At 32.0% G+C, this 16,433-nt stretch overlaps 2 protein-coding genes across 2 annotated transcripts; one reads left to right on the plus strand and one right to left on the minus strand.

Annotated features, from left to right (window-relative positions):
- Positions 1-4,973: 4,973 nt before the first annotated feature.
- Positions 4,974-6,423, plus strand: LOC135951384 (chitinase-like protein Idgf3). The gene is made up of 3 exons (XM_065501025.1): positions 4,974-5,093; positions 5,157-5,714; positions 5,774-6,423. The coding sequence occupies exons 1-3, from the start codon at positions 4,985-4,987 to the stop codon at positions 6,415-6,417; spliced, it is 1,311 nt and encodes a 436-aa protein (XP_065357097.1). The 5' UTR covers positions 4,974-4,984; the 3' UTR covers positions 6,418-6,423.
- Positions 6,424-12,073: 5,650 nt separating this feature from the next.
- Positions 12,074-13,629, minus strand: LOC135951222 (chitinase-like protein Idgf3). The gene is made up of 3 exons (XM_065500828.1): positions 13,501-13,629; positions 12,901-13,437; positions 12,074-12,837 (listed from the first exon to the last, which is right to left on the minus strand). Exons 1-3 carry the CDS (start codon positions 13,607-13,609, stop codon positions 12,128-12,130), a joined length of 1,356 nt encoding a protein of 451 aa, XP_065356900.1. The 5' UTR covers positions 13,610-13,629; the 3' UTR covers positions 12,074-12,127.
- Positions 13,630-16,433: the final 2,804 nt, after the last annotated feature.

Genomic DNA, 16,433 nt, shown 5'->3' on the forward strand with positions numbered 1-16,433 from the left:
TTACTATAATTACACTCTGCTACAAAATGACACTTTTTGTCAAAACTTGAAAAGCGACCTAATGGGGGTTAAGGCCTAGATGAGGACACAATAAAATCGTTTTCAAAGAATTTTAAATACCCTCAAAATTTTGAGTAATTTTGAAAAAACTGTTTAGGGTGAGTTGTAGTTTTTTAGACCGACTTCAAACTTTTAAACAAGTATGGATAGGCAAAAAATTAGACTTTCATTTTATGTATGCATACAATGTATATTTCAAGAAATTGTTTAAGTTGTTATAAAAAGTTTAAAATTTTATTTTATTTTTTTCGTAATTTTTCAAATTAAACAATAGTTATTTTAATTACTTTCTATGAAAACCTATTTTTTTGCACAGTGTTTTAATGACAATTTTATATAGACAAAAACGAGATATTACTTTTTAAAATCGGTTTATATTTGCAAAAGTTATTAACAGGGAAACCGGAAATATACTCTAAAAAAAGGGTTTTAGGCGCTTTAAATATGCAGTAAAAACTTTAAAATATGCTCTTAAAATTTAAAAAATATGCTCTTAAAAAAACAAACTTTTACATAATTTTTAACCAAAAAAAATTTACTTAAATTTTCAAATAAAAATCGTTGTCTATTGGATCTGAAAACATTTTTAAATATAGAAAATATTCTTTCGACATCAACTGATGTTACAGGAGCAAATTTAAAAGACAATATTTCTTTAACACTTAGAACGGTTAAGTTTGAATTAGAACTAAAATTTGATATTTAGATGGAGCTATTATTAAAATAGTGCTTATTTTATATTAAAACAAGTAAGAGAGCTATATTCGGCTGTGCCGAATCTTATATACCCTTCACCTAATTATACTTCAAAATAAAAAAATTTAAATATTTTTAGGTGAACAAAAATTTTTTTTCAGTTTTTTCAATTTTGGATAAAAAATTTTTTCGAATTGTTATTTTAAATTTTAAAAAAAAATTTATGTTTTTTAAATTTTTTTTTGGTGAAAAGCCATCTTTTTTCAATTTTGAATTTTAAACAAAGGAAGTAAAAACCTGTAACACAACAGCGAAAAATAAGTAAGACAAAATTTGTTTTTGATAAACTCAAAATATGCTATTAAACAGTAAAATATGCTCTAAAAACGCAAAATATGACATAAATATGCTGTTGGACAAAAACTGACAGAGTTATAGGTCGATAAGTTGACGAAATAAGTTGACGAACATCACTGAAAACGGTTTGTTCAGAATAACTTCTGAATTTGAGGGTGTTCCTGAAATTTTTGACATAATTTGTAATGTTCTCAGCAAGGCCTATAACCCACGCTAGGTCGTTTTCCAAGTTTTTTTCCATCGTAGCACCGTGTTATTTATAAGCTCTACAAATTTTCACAATCTTGTGACTTTAATTTATGTATTTTGGATTTAATCTGTAAGTTAGAAATTGTGAGTACAGATATCAAATTAATGAAAAAACTCTTGAGAGGTCAAGGATTAATGCCTAAGATTTCGGATTCACAGGTTGTTTTATGTGTCACAGACTATTTTTATTTCGCAAGTATTGGATATAGTTATTTTCCAGTCGATTTACAGTTCAGCTTTTCAAAGTTGGTTATCTCGGGTCTGAAATTTTTTAAAAAAATCGCCAAAAATCCATTCATGATCCGAGGGAGCTGAAATTTAAAGTTTAAATTGTCCTTGAAAGATCTTATATATGTAGGTTATCTCTTTTGGTTCAAGAGATATTTAGGTTTACCGAAATTCATAAAATCCTGAAGTCAGATTGTTGCATATATAAAACTGATTTGTGTAAAACTTTGGATAGATACCACTATTTGTAAGATACTTATGAAGATTAATTGGCCCATCTTCATAAAATTATGTTTGGTGATTTTTATATATATTTAAGAATTGTTTGTGCCGTATTTAGTTGATTTTCGGAAGTGGACATTATAGGGGAAGAATGATGTTTGCATAAATATAACTGAATCTGTGATGGCTTAAGATGCCGAATCCACCGAAAACATAGTCTCGTTATTTATTTTTACATGAAACTTATTTTAACTGAATATGTATTTATGTACCATTGTACCATCCATATTCCATGAAGAGATTGGTTTGGTGGTTAGGAGAAATTGTGGACTGATGCATACTACAATATGTTCATCAAAATTTGTTTTTTTGTCATAAAAACAAGGTGTGTAATTTCATGCTATTATCTGCAATATGTTTAAACAAAATTGCAAAAAGAACAAGTAAGAAAGTATGGTCAAGTCCGACCATTTAATATCCTACACTAAGTAAATGAGTAAAAACATGTTTGTTTTAAAATATCAATAATTTATATTCGTGAGTGATTTTCGGAAGTGGGCCTTATATGGGAGCTATGATCAATTATGAACCGATCACCATGAAATTAGGTTGTGTGATTTATGTCTATATGAAAGTTATTTATGTTGAATTTTGTGTGTATACCAACATTTTTAAGAGATTTATGCACGTTAAAGTGATTTTCGGAAGCGGGTCTATATGGGAGCTATGACTAATTATGGACCGATCTTTACAAAATTTGGTGAAATAAATTTCGTATATATAAAACTTATCTGGAACGAATTTTGTGTAGACCGATTTCAGCCATTTTCAATAGGCTCCGTCCTTGGGCCGAAAAAATTATATGTACCAACTTTTATCCATATATCTGTACTCTGCGCACAAGGTTTACATGAACAGCCAGCCAGTCAGACGGACATCTTTTAATCGACTCAGCAATTGATTCTAAGTCGATCGGTATACTTAAAGGTGGGTATTAGACTAATATTTTTGGGCGTTACAAACATCTGCACAAACGCATTATACCCTCCCCACTATGGTGGTGTAGGGTATAAATATGTGAAAAATATCAGATTTGTAGGTTGGCTCTCATTTGGAAGTTGTCTCTCATTAGGAGGCTGTCTCATATTTTGGTCCAGAATTTACACAGACTTTAAGACGAACATAGCACAATCGACTAAGGATTTCATAAGGATCAAGAAATATATATACTTTGTTGGGTCTTAAATGAATATTTCTCGATCTTAAACATGGAATTACAAACTTATTATACTATCATCCACCACTTATGGTGGTGGAGGCTAGAAAAACAATTCAATATACAAAATATGTGCAATATTTTGTAGATCTATTTAAACTACGGTGATAGATTCTTCGACATTTTTTAGAAACCGGTTTTCGGTTTCATAGAAATAAGAAGAAAAAAAGTTTTATTTATTTATTTTAAAACAAAACTAAGTTCATGGAAAAACATAACAAAAAAAAGAGATCATATAATTATGATAAAGAATAAACATGTATTCTAATAACATAAAATAAGACTTAAATTCTAATTTTGATTACTTTTTTAACCTTCACAAGGACTTCGAGTCAAATTTGACCCATTTTGAAATTAAAATTTAATTTTATTTAATTTAAAATGTCAACAACTACGTTAGGTTTTTAAAAAAAATATTTACAAAAAAAATATTTTTTCTATTTGGGTCAAATTTGACCCGAAGATCGTTAACAGTAAATTTTAACCCCTTATGAAGACTAAAATAATCTCTTAGGAATAAAACACAGTTTACATGGCTTTACAAAAAACCGACTTAACCAAAACAAGTAAGAGAGCTATATTCGGCTGTGCCGAATCTTATATACCCTTCACCAAATTATACTTAAAAATATTTTTATTTAAACAAAATCAAAAATTTTTTTTAATGTTTTAAAATTTTTTAAAAAAAATTTTTTTTTTCCAAATTGTTTTTTAATTTTTTTTAAAAAAAGTTTTTTCAAAATTTTTTTTTTTAATTTCTTTAATTAATTTTTTTGGAAAAAGAATTTATGACAAAAAAGAATTTTTTGATGAAAAAAAAATTCGGGTTAAAAAATATTTTTTCCGATTTCCAAATGACTATGGTCTTATATACGTCGTTGCACAGGTCTTTGAAATATCTATTATTAGATATCCATATTGCCTATATTAATGATTTAGTAATCCAGATATAGGTCAAAAATAGGTCATAAATCGAGGCTGTCCTAGTTTTTTCCTTATATCTCAGCCATTTGTGGACCGATTTTCTCGATTTTAAATAGCGACCGAGCCGGAAGAATTTCGGAGATATTGATGTATGAATCGTGTATATAAAATATTTGGGGCTTCGGAAAGTTGATTTCAACACACAGACGGACATGGCTATATCGATTCCGCTATCTATAACGATCCAGAATATATATACTTTATGGGGTCGCAAATGAAAAATGTGGAAATTACAAACGGAATGACAAATTTATATATACCCTTGCCACTCATGGTGAAGGGTATAAAAACCGGGCCGATCACCCTAATTTTCAATGTGCGAAGAAGTCAAATTTGGCGAGTCACCCACTAGCCACCATTCCAACTATGAAACCTTGCAAATACAATTCAATGCAGGAACAATTCATCTATGATTGTGTAAACCTTTATTAACATACATACATATCTATAATGGCTCACGAACCACGAAACTATTTCCATAATAAGAATTTTATAAGTAACGGTGGGACTTTATAGTACTTTGATAGACATTTTGACATTAAATCTTAAAACAGAGAGAGATCGACCAGTCCTTCTACAAAAACTGTTATAAATCTCTTACATATTATGGCAGTATATCCACTCAAAATGTGTTGAACTGTCCACTTGGTTTGACTGAATTTAATCAGTTTTGTCGTTATTTTTACCAAAAATTTCTCTTTTATATATTTGGTGGCATGTGAGATTTTAATCAGCTAAAAAATAATAATCGTTCTAAAGACAACGACATAGTGTATGTACAATATAAAACTGATAAGTTTTTGTATTCAGATTTAAGAGCACATTTAATACATATGAATATAAACAGTTCAGTTTAGTTTTTAAAGTCCAAGAAGAAATACACATTTCTCCACTCAAAAAATAAAACAAAACATGAAATTTCTTTTAATAATATATTTAATTCTACAATTTGGACAACTAACACTGGCAGTGCAGCACAATATTATTTGTTATTATGATGCTAGCAGTGAGGATAGACAAGGTATGTATTATTCATTCTAAATAACTTTTTCTAATTAGAAAACTAAACGAATTTTCTTTACAGGTTTTGCTCACTTCTCTTTAGCGGATTTGGACAAAGCCCTAGAATTTTGCACTCATGTCATTTATGGCTATGCCGGCATCAACACCCTATCTTTGCAAATGAGCAGCCTCAATGCAGCACGTGATATAGAGAGGCGGCACTTTTCAGAAGTTACTGCTCTAAAGGAAAAATACCCGCACATAAAATTTCTACTCAGTGTGGGAGGCGATAAAGATATAGATTTGGATTTAAATAATAAATACATAGAGCTATTGGAAGCCGGTGCTGAAACACAGAAATCGTTCATAGAATCTGCACTATATTTGTTGCGTAGTTATAAATTTGATGGTCTAGATTTGGCATTCCAATTTCCGCGTAATAATAACAATGTTAAAGGAATCATAAATGCCCCCTGGAAATCGTTGAGAAAACTATTTGCAAATAGACTTAATGAAACGGACAACAAAGAAGAAGATCATAGAACTCAGTTCTCCGTATTAGTACAAAATCTTAAGAAGGCTTTTAAGCCACATGATCTAATGTTGAGCTTGACGGTGTTGCCCAATGTAAATGCTTCCCGTAAGTCTGCAAATTCTATACATGAATTAATTTTAAACTATATTAATTGTATGTTTCAGAGTATTTCAATGCATCTGCTTTAATATCAAATTTGGATTTCATTAATCTGCAAACATTTGATTTTACCACACCCGAGTTAAGTCCTTCAGAGGCTACCTATACTGCTCCTTTGTATTCCCTACCCGTGCAGGGCAATCGTAATGTTCAGCATAGTGTGGACTATCAGGTGAATTATTGGCTTTCCCAGCGTATTTCACACAACAAAATCAATGTGGGCCGTGCTTGGAAAATTACTACCGCTTCTAGAACGGATGGCTATCCCAAGATATTAGCTGCTAATGGTCCTGCTCCAGCTGGCTATATAACAAAACTACCCGGGATCTTTACTTGGACAGAAATTTGTCCGATGCTACCAAATGCTCTAAATGTCAATAAAACCGGTCCGCAGGCCCCCTTGCTCAGCGTTTTAGATCCTCATAAGGATTTTGTGACTTATGCTTTTCGTGCTGCTGATGCCAATGGTGAATATGGCATGTGGGTGAGTTATGATGATCCTAGGATTGCAGCCGTCAAAGCTGCCTATGTGAAACGTCGTCATTTGGGTGGCATCGCTTTGTACGATGTAAGTTTGGACGATTTTCATGGCCTATGTAATGGTGATACATTTCCGATGTTAAGATATATTAAATATACGTTTTTATAAGTACAACTGTAGAATGGTGGTTTCGTTTCATTAAATTAAATTTCAGCACTTTGTAGGCTGGATTTGGTGCTTTTCAATAACCGCATAGTGAGGCAGAACCACAATTTTTTGGAAATTAATTTGGCATTTCTAAACGGCTGGACCGATTGGGATAAAATTTTACGTGAGCCTAGCCAAGGAGTATTTGATTATAAATTATTAAAATAGGTCCTACGAAATTTCCAGGAGCTGCGCTATGGTGGCTCAAAGTTGGGTTCCTTCGACATGTCAAATTTTTACACACGTTCCATTTTTTTGTTTCCATCCGATTTCAAAGATTTTTATATTTTTGGATGCGTGTATTTATCTCTTACAAACTCCGTGTTGTAGGCATTTCAAAATTGAAATTTTTAAATTTGGCCATAACTTGTTCCACTTTTTTAAAAATATAGGACGTACTTGTGGATTTGAATTTTTTTGTTAGTTAGACAACTAAATTACTTATAATATACAAGAGATTTCAGAGCAATATCAATTATAGATCCAAAAATAAACGATTTTCAATTAAAAAAAATAGTCGAATTTTGCTCATTTTTGGGCGAAAAGGTGACTCAACACTTTTTTTATTAAAAAAAAAAACTTTCTTTAAGAATATATAACAATTTTATGTTTTTCTGTAAGGTATTTTTGTAGAGAATATTCCGATATAAAAAACATGTCCTATTTGTGGAATATGTCGCCCCTGCGTCCTTTGTAATTTGACCTATTTTTTTATCAAAATTTCAACTTTGGGCCACATGTTCTAAAATCCCAAAGCCGGGATCAGAAAACCGAAAGTAGCTTTGGAAACCTTGATGTGTTCCCTATTTATCCCAAAGTATTTTCCCAGTCCCGAAGGAAATGTGGACCCTATGGGCAAAATTGTAAAAAATACCATTTTTGAGATTTTCACTCCAATTTTTAGGAATTCCCTTTGAACTTTTGACAAGCTTTTTTACACTTTAAACTGAATGTAGAGTTTTGTTAATAAATAAATTTATTACATATTACATTAGGGATATAACTATTTTTTTTAACGCTTTATTGATTTATTGAATCTGTCTGTTTCGACCTTACAATAAGTATTTAAATCTTATAACTAAAATTAAAACTATTTGCTCTTCAACAAGAGAGCCATAATGGCAAACTGTCACTCATCTCAGCGGGGTGGTAGATCTGCTCTATGGACCCTGGATCGGGTTTGGGTCTGCACAAGTTGCCATGCAAGCGTATTGGGATGGTTTCGCAGCTTCACAATATATTTCTCACGGACTTTCTTGAACTCTTCCTTTACCAATGTCACTTCTATGTCTCTGTGGATGTTTTCATTTCTTATGTACCATGGTGCTCCCATCATGGTCCTAAGAATTTTAGATTATGCCCTCTGTATAAGATCAATACTGCTGTTGCTAGCCATTCCCCATAATTGAATTCCATATGTCCAAATTGGTTTTAAAACGGTCTTATACAGGATGACTTTATATTCAAGGCTTAATTTTGATTGGTCACTGATTAACCAATGAAAGCTAGAGGCTTTTAACTTCATGTCAAGTCTCTTGGTTTCTATGTGTCGGCGCCAAGTAAGCCGTCTATCTAGATGAATACCAAGGTAGGTGACATAATCAGACTGCGGTATATTAACGTTGTTGAGTGTGACAGGTGGGCAATTTCCTCTCCTTAGAGCGAACGTAACATGTTTACTTTTCAGCTCATTTAAATTTATTCGCCAGTTTTTCAACCATGACTCCACACGTACGAGGTAATTCTGTAGGTGACTAGATGCCATGAGTGGGTTTTCGTCTGAGCTAATAATGGCGGTATCATCAGCAAATGTTGAAATTGTTAGTTTATCGCACGTAGGGAGGTCGGAGGTGTAAATCAAATATAGCGTAGGTCCTAGTACACTTCCCTGTGGAACGCCAGCTCCAATCTTGTATTTTCTCGTCACATAATCATTGTACTTAACTCTGAAAAGTCTATTCGATAAATAAGACTCCAGCAATTTATGAGTACATAGTGGTAGTAAACATTTGATTTCATGTACTAGACCTTTATGCCATACCTTGTCAAAAGCCTGAGCAACGTATAAAAAAAAGGCAGAACAATATTTCTTTAATTCAAAAGATTTTCTAATCTCTCCAGTTAAACGATTGACCTGTTCAATGATGCCATGATGTTCACGGAAACCAAATTGGTGTACTGGGATAATGTTTCCATCATTCAAAAAAGGTATTATCTTTTCCTGGAATATTTTCTCGAATAGCTTCGACAAACAAGGGAGTAGGCTAATAGGTCTATAAGAAGATGGCAGGGTTAAATCTTTACCCGGTTTAGGTATCATTATTATTTGAGAAATTTTCCAATTTTTTTGATAAATTCCTAGTTTCAAGATCGCATTAAACAATATAGATAGCACAATTATTGCCACATTTGGTAGGTTCTTAATCATTGATGGCGTTATTAAATCATATCCCGGTGATTTTTACAAGTCTAATTTATTTCTAATTACTCTATTAACATCCTCAGGACTAATATCGAATTGGGCTGCATTAGCCATATAACTATTGACTATTTTTGCAAATATGCATATTGGCATAGCATAGTCGAATAGAGCATTAAAAAATATAAAAAACCACGGTATTATTTTTTCGCGGCTGTTAAAAAAGTTCACGCACCAAACGCACTAAAGTTTTTCATGAAATATTTTCAATTATTTTGAAATACAATATATTTTATTTTAATAATAACTGCGAACATACTTTAAAAGATTATTTTAAATAAGGGAAGTATTCCTCACACTTGCAACAAAAATTATGAAATTATTTATATAATTTTTCAGAGAAAAAAAGTTTGGTTTATTTTAGAAATTAGTGTTGGTGCGTGATGTTTTTGATTCCAAATTACCTAAAAAAACAAGTAAGAAAGTATGGTCGGTCAAGCCCGACCATATAATACCCTACACCAAGTAAATGAGTAAAAATATTTTTCTTTTAAAATATCAATAATTTATATTCGTGAATAATTTTCTGAAGTGGGCCTTATATGGGAGCTATGACCAATTATGGATCGATCACCATAAAATTAGGTCGTGTGATTTATGTCTATATGAAAGTTATTTATGTTGAATTGTGTGTATATACCAAAATTTTTAAGTGATTTAAGCACGTTAAAGTGATTTTCGGAAGCGGGTCTATATAGGAGCTATGACTAATTATGGGCCGATCGTAACAAAATTTGGTGACATGAATTTTGTATATATAAAACTTATTTGGAGCGAAATTTGTGTAGATACATACATAAACTAATCAATTATGACCGATAAAGTCCAATAAAGGACATTTGTATGGGGGCTAGGTGAAATAATGGACCGATACCGATTCCCTACACCACCATAGTGGGGAGGGTATTATGCGTTTGTGCAGATGTGTGTAACGGTGGGTCTAACACCCACCTTAAAGTATACCGATCGACTTAGAATCACTTTCTGAATTAAACGGTGTCCGCCTGGCTGGCTGGTTGGCTGGCTGTCCATGTAATCCTTGTGCGCAGAGTACAGGTCGCAATTTTGAAGATATTTCGATAAAATATGGTACATATAATTTTTTTGGCCCAAGGACGAAGCCTATTGAAACTGGCTGAAATCGGTCTATTATTTCACCTAGCCCCCATACAAATGTCCTCCCGAAATTGGACTTTATCGGTCATAAGTGTTTGATTTATATATGTATCTCCATAAATTTCCAAATAAGTTTTATATATACGAAATTTATTTCACCAAATTTTGTAACGATCGGTCCATAATTATTCATAGCTTCCATATAGACCCGCTTCCGAAAATCACTTTAACTATATCAAATTCAACCTAAATAACTTTAACTTACCTAGCACTGTTATTTACATTCATAAAAATGTTGTTATGTAGGCAACATGCTTTTTAATGAATTTCTATGTTAGGTAAATTCTCAGCGAGTTGTTTAGTTTTCCCGAATTTATTTGACACGTAAAAAACATAAGGTAGACATGTTATACATCAATGGCTAGAGGATTTTGTCTACTTTTCAAAAATGTATATAACTTTTGACAATTAAAAAATTCATGGAATACTTTTTTGAAAAATATGACAAAAAATGCTTTTTATTGAATTTTGCATAGATAAAAATTTTTCAAATTGAAATAAAATTTTTATTTCTGAAATTTTTTAATGAAATTTCACAGTTATGTAGATTTTTCTATTTAAAATGGAAAAATAAAAACAAATTTTGAAATTTGTTATCAAGTATCCCGCAATTCTCAAAAAAAATCTTGAAAAAACCCAAAAATGGGATTTTTTCGTTTTTTGGCTATAATATCCATACCAGGGGCGGGATTATCGGAACCCTTTACAAAATAATTAAGAATTTATTGGGCCATCTAAAATAGGTTACTATGTTTTGATATCAAGTATGCGATTTGAGAATTTTTACCCTAAATTTGAATTTTACATAAGAAATAGGCATTTTTTGAATGGACCTGGTCCCGTCGGTATCAAAAATTATAAATGTTTTTTTCATTTAAAATATTTGGCGTAAAGTTAGCTTTTCAAAAAGTACAAATGCATTATACATTCTCTTAGAAATTTTTTAGATAACTTAAAAAGAATAAAAGTACTTTTTTCCCAAAAAAAATTGCGAAAAATCGCATTTTTTAATTTTTTTAAATTCAAATGCATGTAACTTTGGATTTTTACACACCTCTTTCCTTATTTGATATATAGATCTATTGTTAATCCTATAAAAGAAAAATGGATAAAATCGGGGAATATTTGGAACCGTGGTCACCAAAACACTGGAGTAGGGTGGGTAAAAATGTTGAAAATTAAATTTTCAAATGCGAATAAGAGATAATTGATAGCACTTGTTTTATGTAGTGCTCGATGAGGAGATACTATGTGTGTAATTTTTTTGAAATCGGAACACAAACGATGAAATAGGATCATTTTAAAAATTGAACATACCCGAGGTGTCCTACTTTGGGAACCCCTGGTCCCCCTCCTGGTGGGCTCATGAGGTCCAAATTCAAAACTTAAATTCGACTACACTTCCTCTTTGGGCATGTGAAATTGCATTCGGCGTAAGAGTTTAGAAGTTACAGATTTATTTCCATCTTTTTTTATTCTCATACCACTGTGCAACCCGCAGTGGCGCCCGTAGAACAAGTGAGGTTGCAAAAATAGTATATTCCGCTAAAAATATTAAATAAACCTGTTTTACAGGAAATCGTCAAACGATTTCAAATACGCTACTTTATTACAATGAGATTAAAATCCTGTAAGACTTAAACGAACAGACCTAGACAACAGAAAATAGTTATAATTGCTAAATTATGAATTAAAAAATAATAAAAAATAGCTTGAACCGGTAAATAGCTTTGAATCAAAGTATAAGATGAATCAGATAAATGTACAAAAATTGGTGACCGAATTTTAATATTGGTGGGTATATAAGGTTCGGCATATAAATAGTATAATTAATACTCTTTCTTGATTTAGCAAGTATTCGTTCATAAAATACAAGCAATATTAATAAAATGAAACATTTTTATTCGGTAAGTAAAAATAAATTATACAAATAAACCACGATTAAGTGTGAATTAGTAAATATTTAAATAAAACATTAAGTAGTTTTTATTATAAAATTTCTACCATAAATAAGTCTTAGGTAAGAGATCTAGATAATCTAAAATTAATCGATCTCAATATGGGGAACTTTTCGCCACCACACACACCATGGATATCATCCAAACTCAAATCGAATAAGGCCACACCACCCAAGTTGTGATTGCGTATATACTCTGCTTTAGCAGCAGCCGTTATATGATCCTCATAACTAATCCAAATGCCATAATTACCTCTACTATCAGCTGGTCGAAAAGCGTAGACTCCAGATTTAGCTTTACGATCAGTAACACGTCTTAACTTAGGATCTCTTAACAACTTTTCACATATTTCCGGCCACGACAGGAAACCAGGCCTTTGTGTTTGTGGACCAGCGGCAGCCGGACCATCGGTATAGAAAATCGGTGGGACACCATTTATATTAGAGTCTTTTGTCATTTTCCAGGCACGACCATACGCAGCAACACCAATAACGATTTTGTGGCGTGGTACATCTTGTGAATGCCAGTATTTATAAAGATCTTTAATATTTGTTAAAGGCAAACGATTGTAATTGAAGCGCGATACTTGTTTCGAATTCCCGTATTTATAAAGATTTCCCAAAGGTAGATAATTGTCATTTGTCTCCAAAGGTTTTGTGGGTGCCATGAGATCAGCCTCTTTGGGATTACGTTTAGGTGTATAAAAATCAAAGGCTGAGAGTATTACAAAGTCCAAATTTTTTATAATCTCAGCGATATCATAATATTCTGAAAACATTAGGGTAGAACTATATACATAACTATAGAAACAGGACATAATATACAACTCACTTTTGAAATCAACATTGGGCAATACGTTTAAAGCCAATATAGCATTGCGTTCCCTCAAATGTGAGCTGATTTGCTGTATCAAAGTTGTTAGCTGATTTTTGTGTTCCATAGCTTTAGAATCTTTCTCAGGCTTTCTTTTAAAAAAATGTATAACTTTTTGCCACATCTTACCGAAATATGTGCAAGTCTGTATTGGCTGCTGTGTGAGTAAGGGGATATCCAAACTTATGCCATCAAATTTATATTTAGTTAAGATCTCTATAATAGATTTAATAAACATTTTCTTGGCGCGTCCATGTTCCAAGATTTCAAAAAAACTATTTGTAGTTTTCCAATTATTTGCACCGCTAATGCTGAAAAGAAACTTAACTTTCGGATATTTCTTTTTGAAATTTATCACATTGGCCAACTCCTTTTGCCGCTCGGGTGCTTGAACTGTCAGGCACAATTCATTTGTTATCGTCACATAATTGTAAACAATGTGGGTACAAAAACTTAAAGCAAGTTCCATTTCTTTAGAGGTTAATTTTGCAGGACCTATCATTAAAAAAAAATAGCTAATAATAGCATTTATACAGAATGAACATCAATGTTACATACCCACTCTACCTGAACTGGTTATATCATAATAACAGACCAATTTAAAGCCTTGTGTCCATGACAAAAATATTGCAAATAGAACAAGTGTAGTACAAACAAAATATTTCATTATCTTCTTTCTAATAACTTTTACAGCAAATATCTAGAGAAGACTAAATGATTTTTCTACTTTTACAAAATTGTATTATTATTCAAAGTATAAAATAAATTGCAATACTATAATCGACTGTGCTGAATCTCACACTCTTAATCACATAATCAAAACCAAATCATGAAAGTATAGTCGGTCATGCCCGTACATATGATATGCATATGAGTAACAGTAAAGAGTTTTATTTTAAAATGTAATTCCTTTTTCGATGTCGTCATGCATCACTTTGGCGAATGAGTTATAAATTATAGCCATTTTAAGTAGCGGTTATATATGTATGTAATTTTATTATTTTTAAAGTAATTTTCGGAAGTGGCCCTTTTATGGGAGCTATGACTTATTATGGATGGGTCGTCATAAAATTAGGTGCCATGATTTATATACATATGAAACTTATTTGTGTTGAATTTTATTTTATTTCAATAGGACTAGAGGAATTACATTTTTAAGAACAAAATTTATCCAAACATTTACCAAAAAAATATGAAATTTCATGAAGAAAAGTACAAAATTCGAACGGTTTAAGATATGTTCCAAAAATATCTTATATATTTAGTTTTGGGTAACAGTGTTAACAACAACATTTTTTTGCTTCGATAATGTCGAATGGTAATTTTGACAAAGATCGTCCAGACCAGCCAGCAATTTGTGAATACCAAGAATTGGAGACATTACTCCATGAAGACTGTTGTAAAAGTCAAATCTCAAGCAACGAATTGAAGCCGAGGGACCTTGAAAGACGATGTGATGCAAAAGAGCTACTGAAATCTGACCAGACCATCACAGGCAACATGTACCGAACGCAACTGATTCGTTTAAAGCGAGCAATTGCCGAAAAACACCCACAATATGCGGCCAGGCATGAAACCGTAACATTCCATCATGACAAAGCTATGCCACATTTTAGTACACTCAGGTCTCGTTTTATGCGGATTCAAATTTATGCGATTTTTAAATAAATTTTTTTTTTTTTGAATTATTTTTTAATGCTTCTTTTTACCATTTTTAAATTAAACTAATTTTGCATCACTGATATAATGGCTATAGTTTGTTTTTTACAAAATCAAATTCTTAATATAGATTCCGATACGGAAAAAGAATTAAAGATTCATCGCGGACTGACTAATCTGTTTTCGGATATCAAGAGTTGCATAAGCATCTTAAACATTCAAGAAAAGAAGCAATTGAAGCTCCTAAAAATTCTTCGATTTCGTCCCCTATTCACTAGATTAATTCTAGTGAAGAAAATGATATTTTACATAGAGAAAACAGATTTGTGATAGCAACCGAATTTGTTGCCAATCGAATGATTCTACCATTGTAACCGAATTTTGCAGTTGTGGCTACAATATTTTAGAAGGGGTAACAAAATTTTGGTTGCTTCAACCGAAATTCTCCTTTATCAACTGACTTTCTGTTGATAGAATCGAAAAATTCGATGTGTGCAACCGAATCATTCGATTGGTAACAAATTCGGTTGCTATCACGAATATGTTTTCCCTGTGTACCATATGATGACAATATGATTATATCATCTAGTGATGAAAGTGACGTTGAACCAATTCCAAACCGATGCAGACAATTATTCAGTGATTCAGATTAATCAAGCATATTTACAGAATTTCTTTAAAAAATGTGTTAGCTGGATCATTTTCACTTTTTCTGTAATTATAAATATTTTTGTTTATTTTTTTTAACGTACTTTTTTTTATTGTTTAAGTAAATTAAATAAATATATTTTTGTTGATTTTTTTTGGAACGCATCTTTCGCATAAAACGAGACCTGAATGTATTTAGAATGAAGTGGTTGGGAAGTTTTGCCTCGCCCACTTTATAGTTCAGACCGTGCACTGTCCGACTGCTCTCTTTGGGATATGCTTCACTTTGGAACAGAGTATCCAATATTGGCTTGATTCGTTCTTGGTATCAAAAGATTATCAGTTCTTTTGGCTCAGATACCATATGTTGCCAGAAAGATTCGAAAAGGTCATAGCCAACAATGCACAGTGGTATGAGAAAAAAAAGAGGGAAACAAATCTGTAACTTATAAACCCTTAGTCCGATTTGAATGAAATTTCACATGCGCAAAGTAGATGTGTTTTTGAGCTTAAGTTTTGAATTTTGACCGCATGGGGCCTCCAGGGGTGCGATCAGGGTTCCCCAAATTAGGACACCTCGAGTATGTTCAATTTTTAAAACGAAAAAGAGAAAATCGGGAAATATTTGGACCCGCTGTTATCAAAAAACTGGAGTAGGGTAGGTATAAATTTTGAAAATTTAATTTTCAAATACGAATATCTCCTAGGTATAAGAGATAATTGATAATTTCCTACTTTGGGGAACCCTGGCGCACCCCTGGAGGGCCCATGCGGAGGGCCCATTCAAAACTTAAACTCGACAACACTTCTTCTTTGCGCATGTGAAATTTCATTCAAATAGGACTAAGGGTTTAGAAATTACAGATTTATATCCAGCTTTTTTTTTTTTCTCATACCACTGTGCAATGGCCAATACATTTAACAAATTTATATTGTACAAATATTTTAACAAAAAAAACTCAAAATTTAAAAAAAAATCACGCATTTTTATGTCATACACTAAAATTAAGTGACCAAATTGTCTTCATTCCAACTAAGAGCCCCCGTAAATACAAAGCAATTCAAAAACACCTCAGCACTGACTATGTGGAATGGCATTATCTCCAATCCTTCACGAGCTACCGAATTACATATGTAGACTAGTACACACTTGACGTTTTACGATCAAAATAAATTTTAAAATA

This window comes from Calliphora vicina, chromosome 2 (genome assembly GCF_958450345.1).
Source record: "Calliphora vicina chromosome 2, idCalVici1.1, whole genome shotgun sequence".
Classification (NCBI taxonomy): Eukaryota; Metazoa; Arthropoda; class Insecta; order Diptera; family Calliphoridae; genus Calliphora; species Calliphora vicina.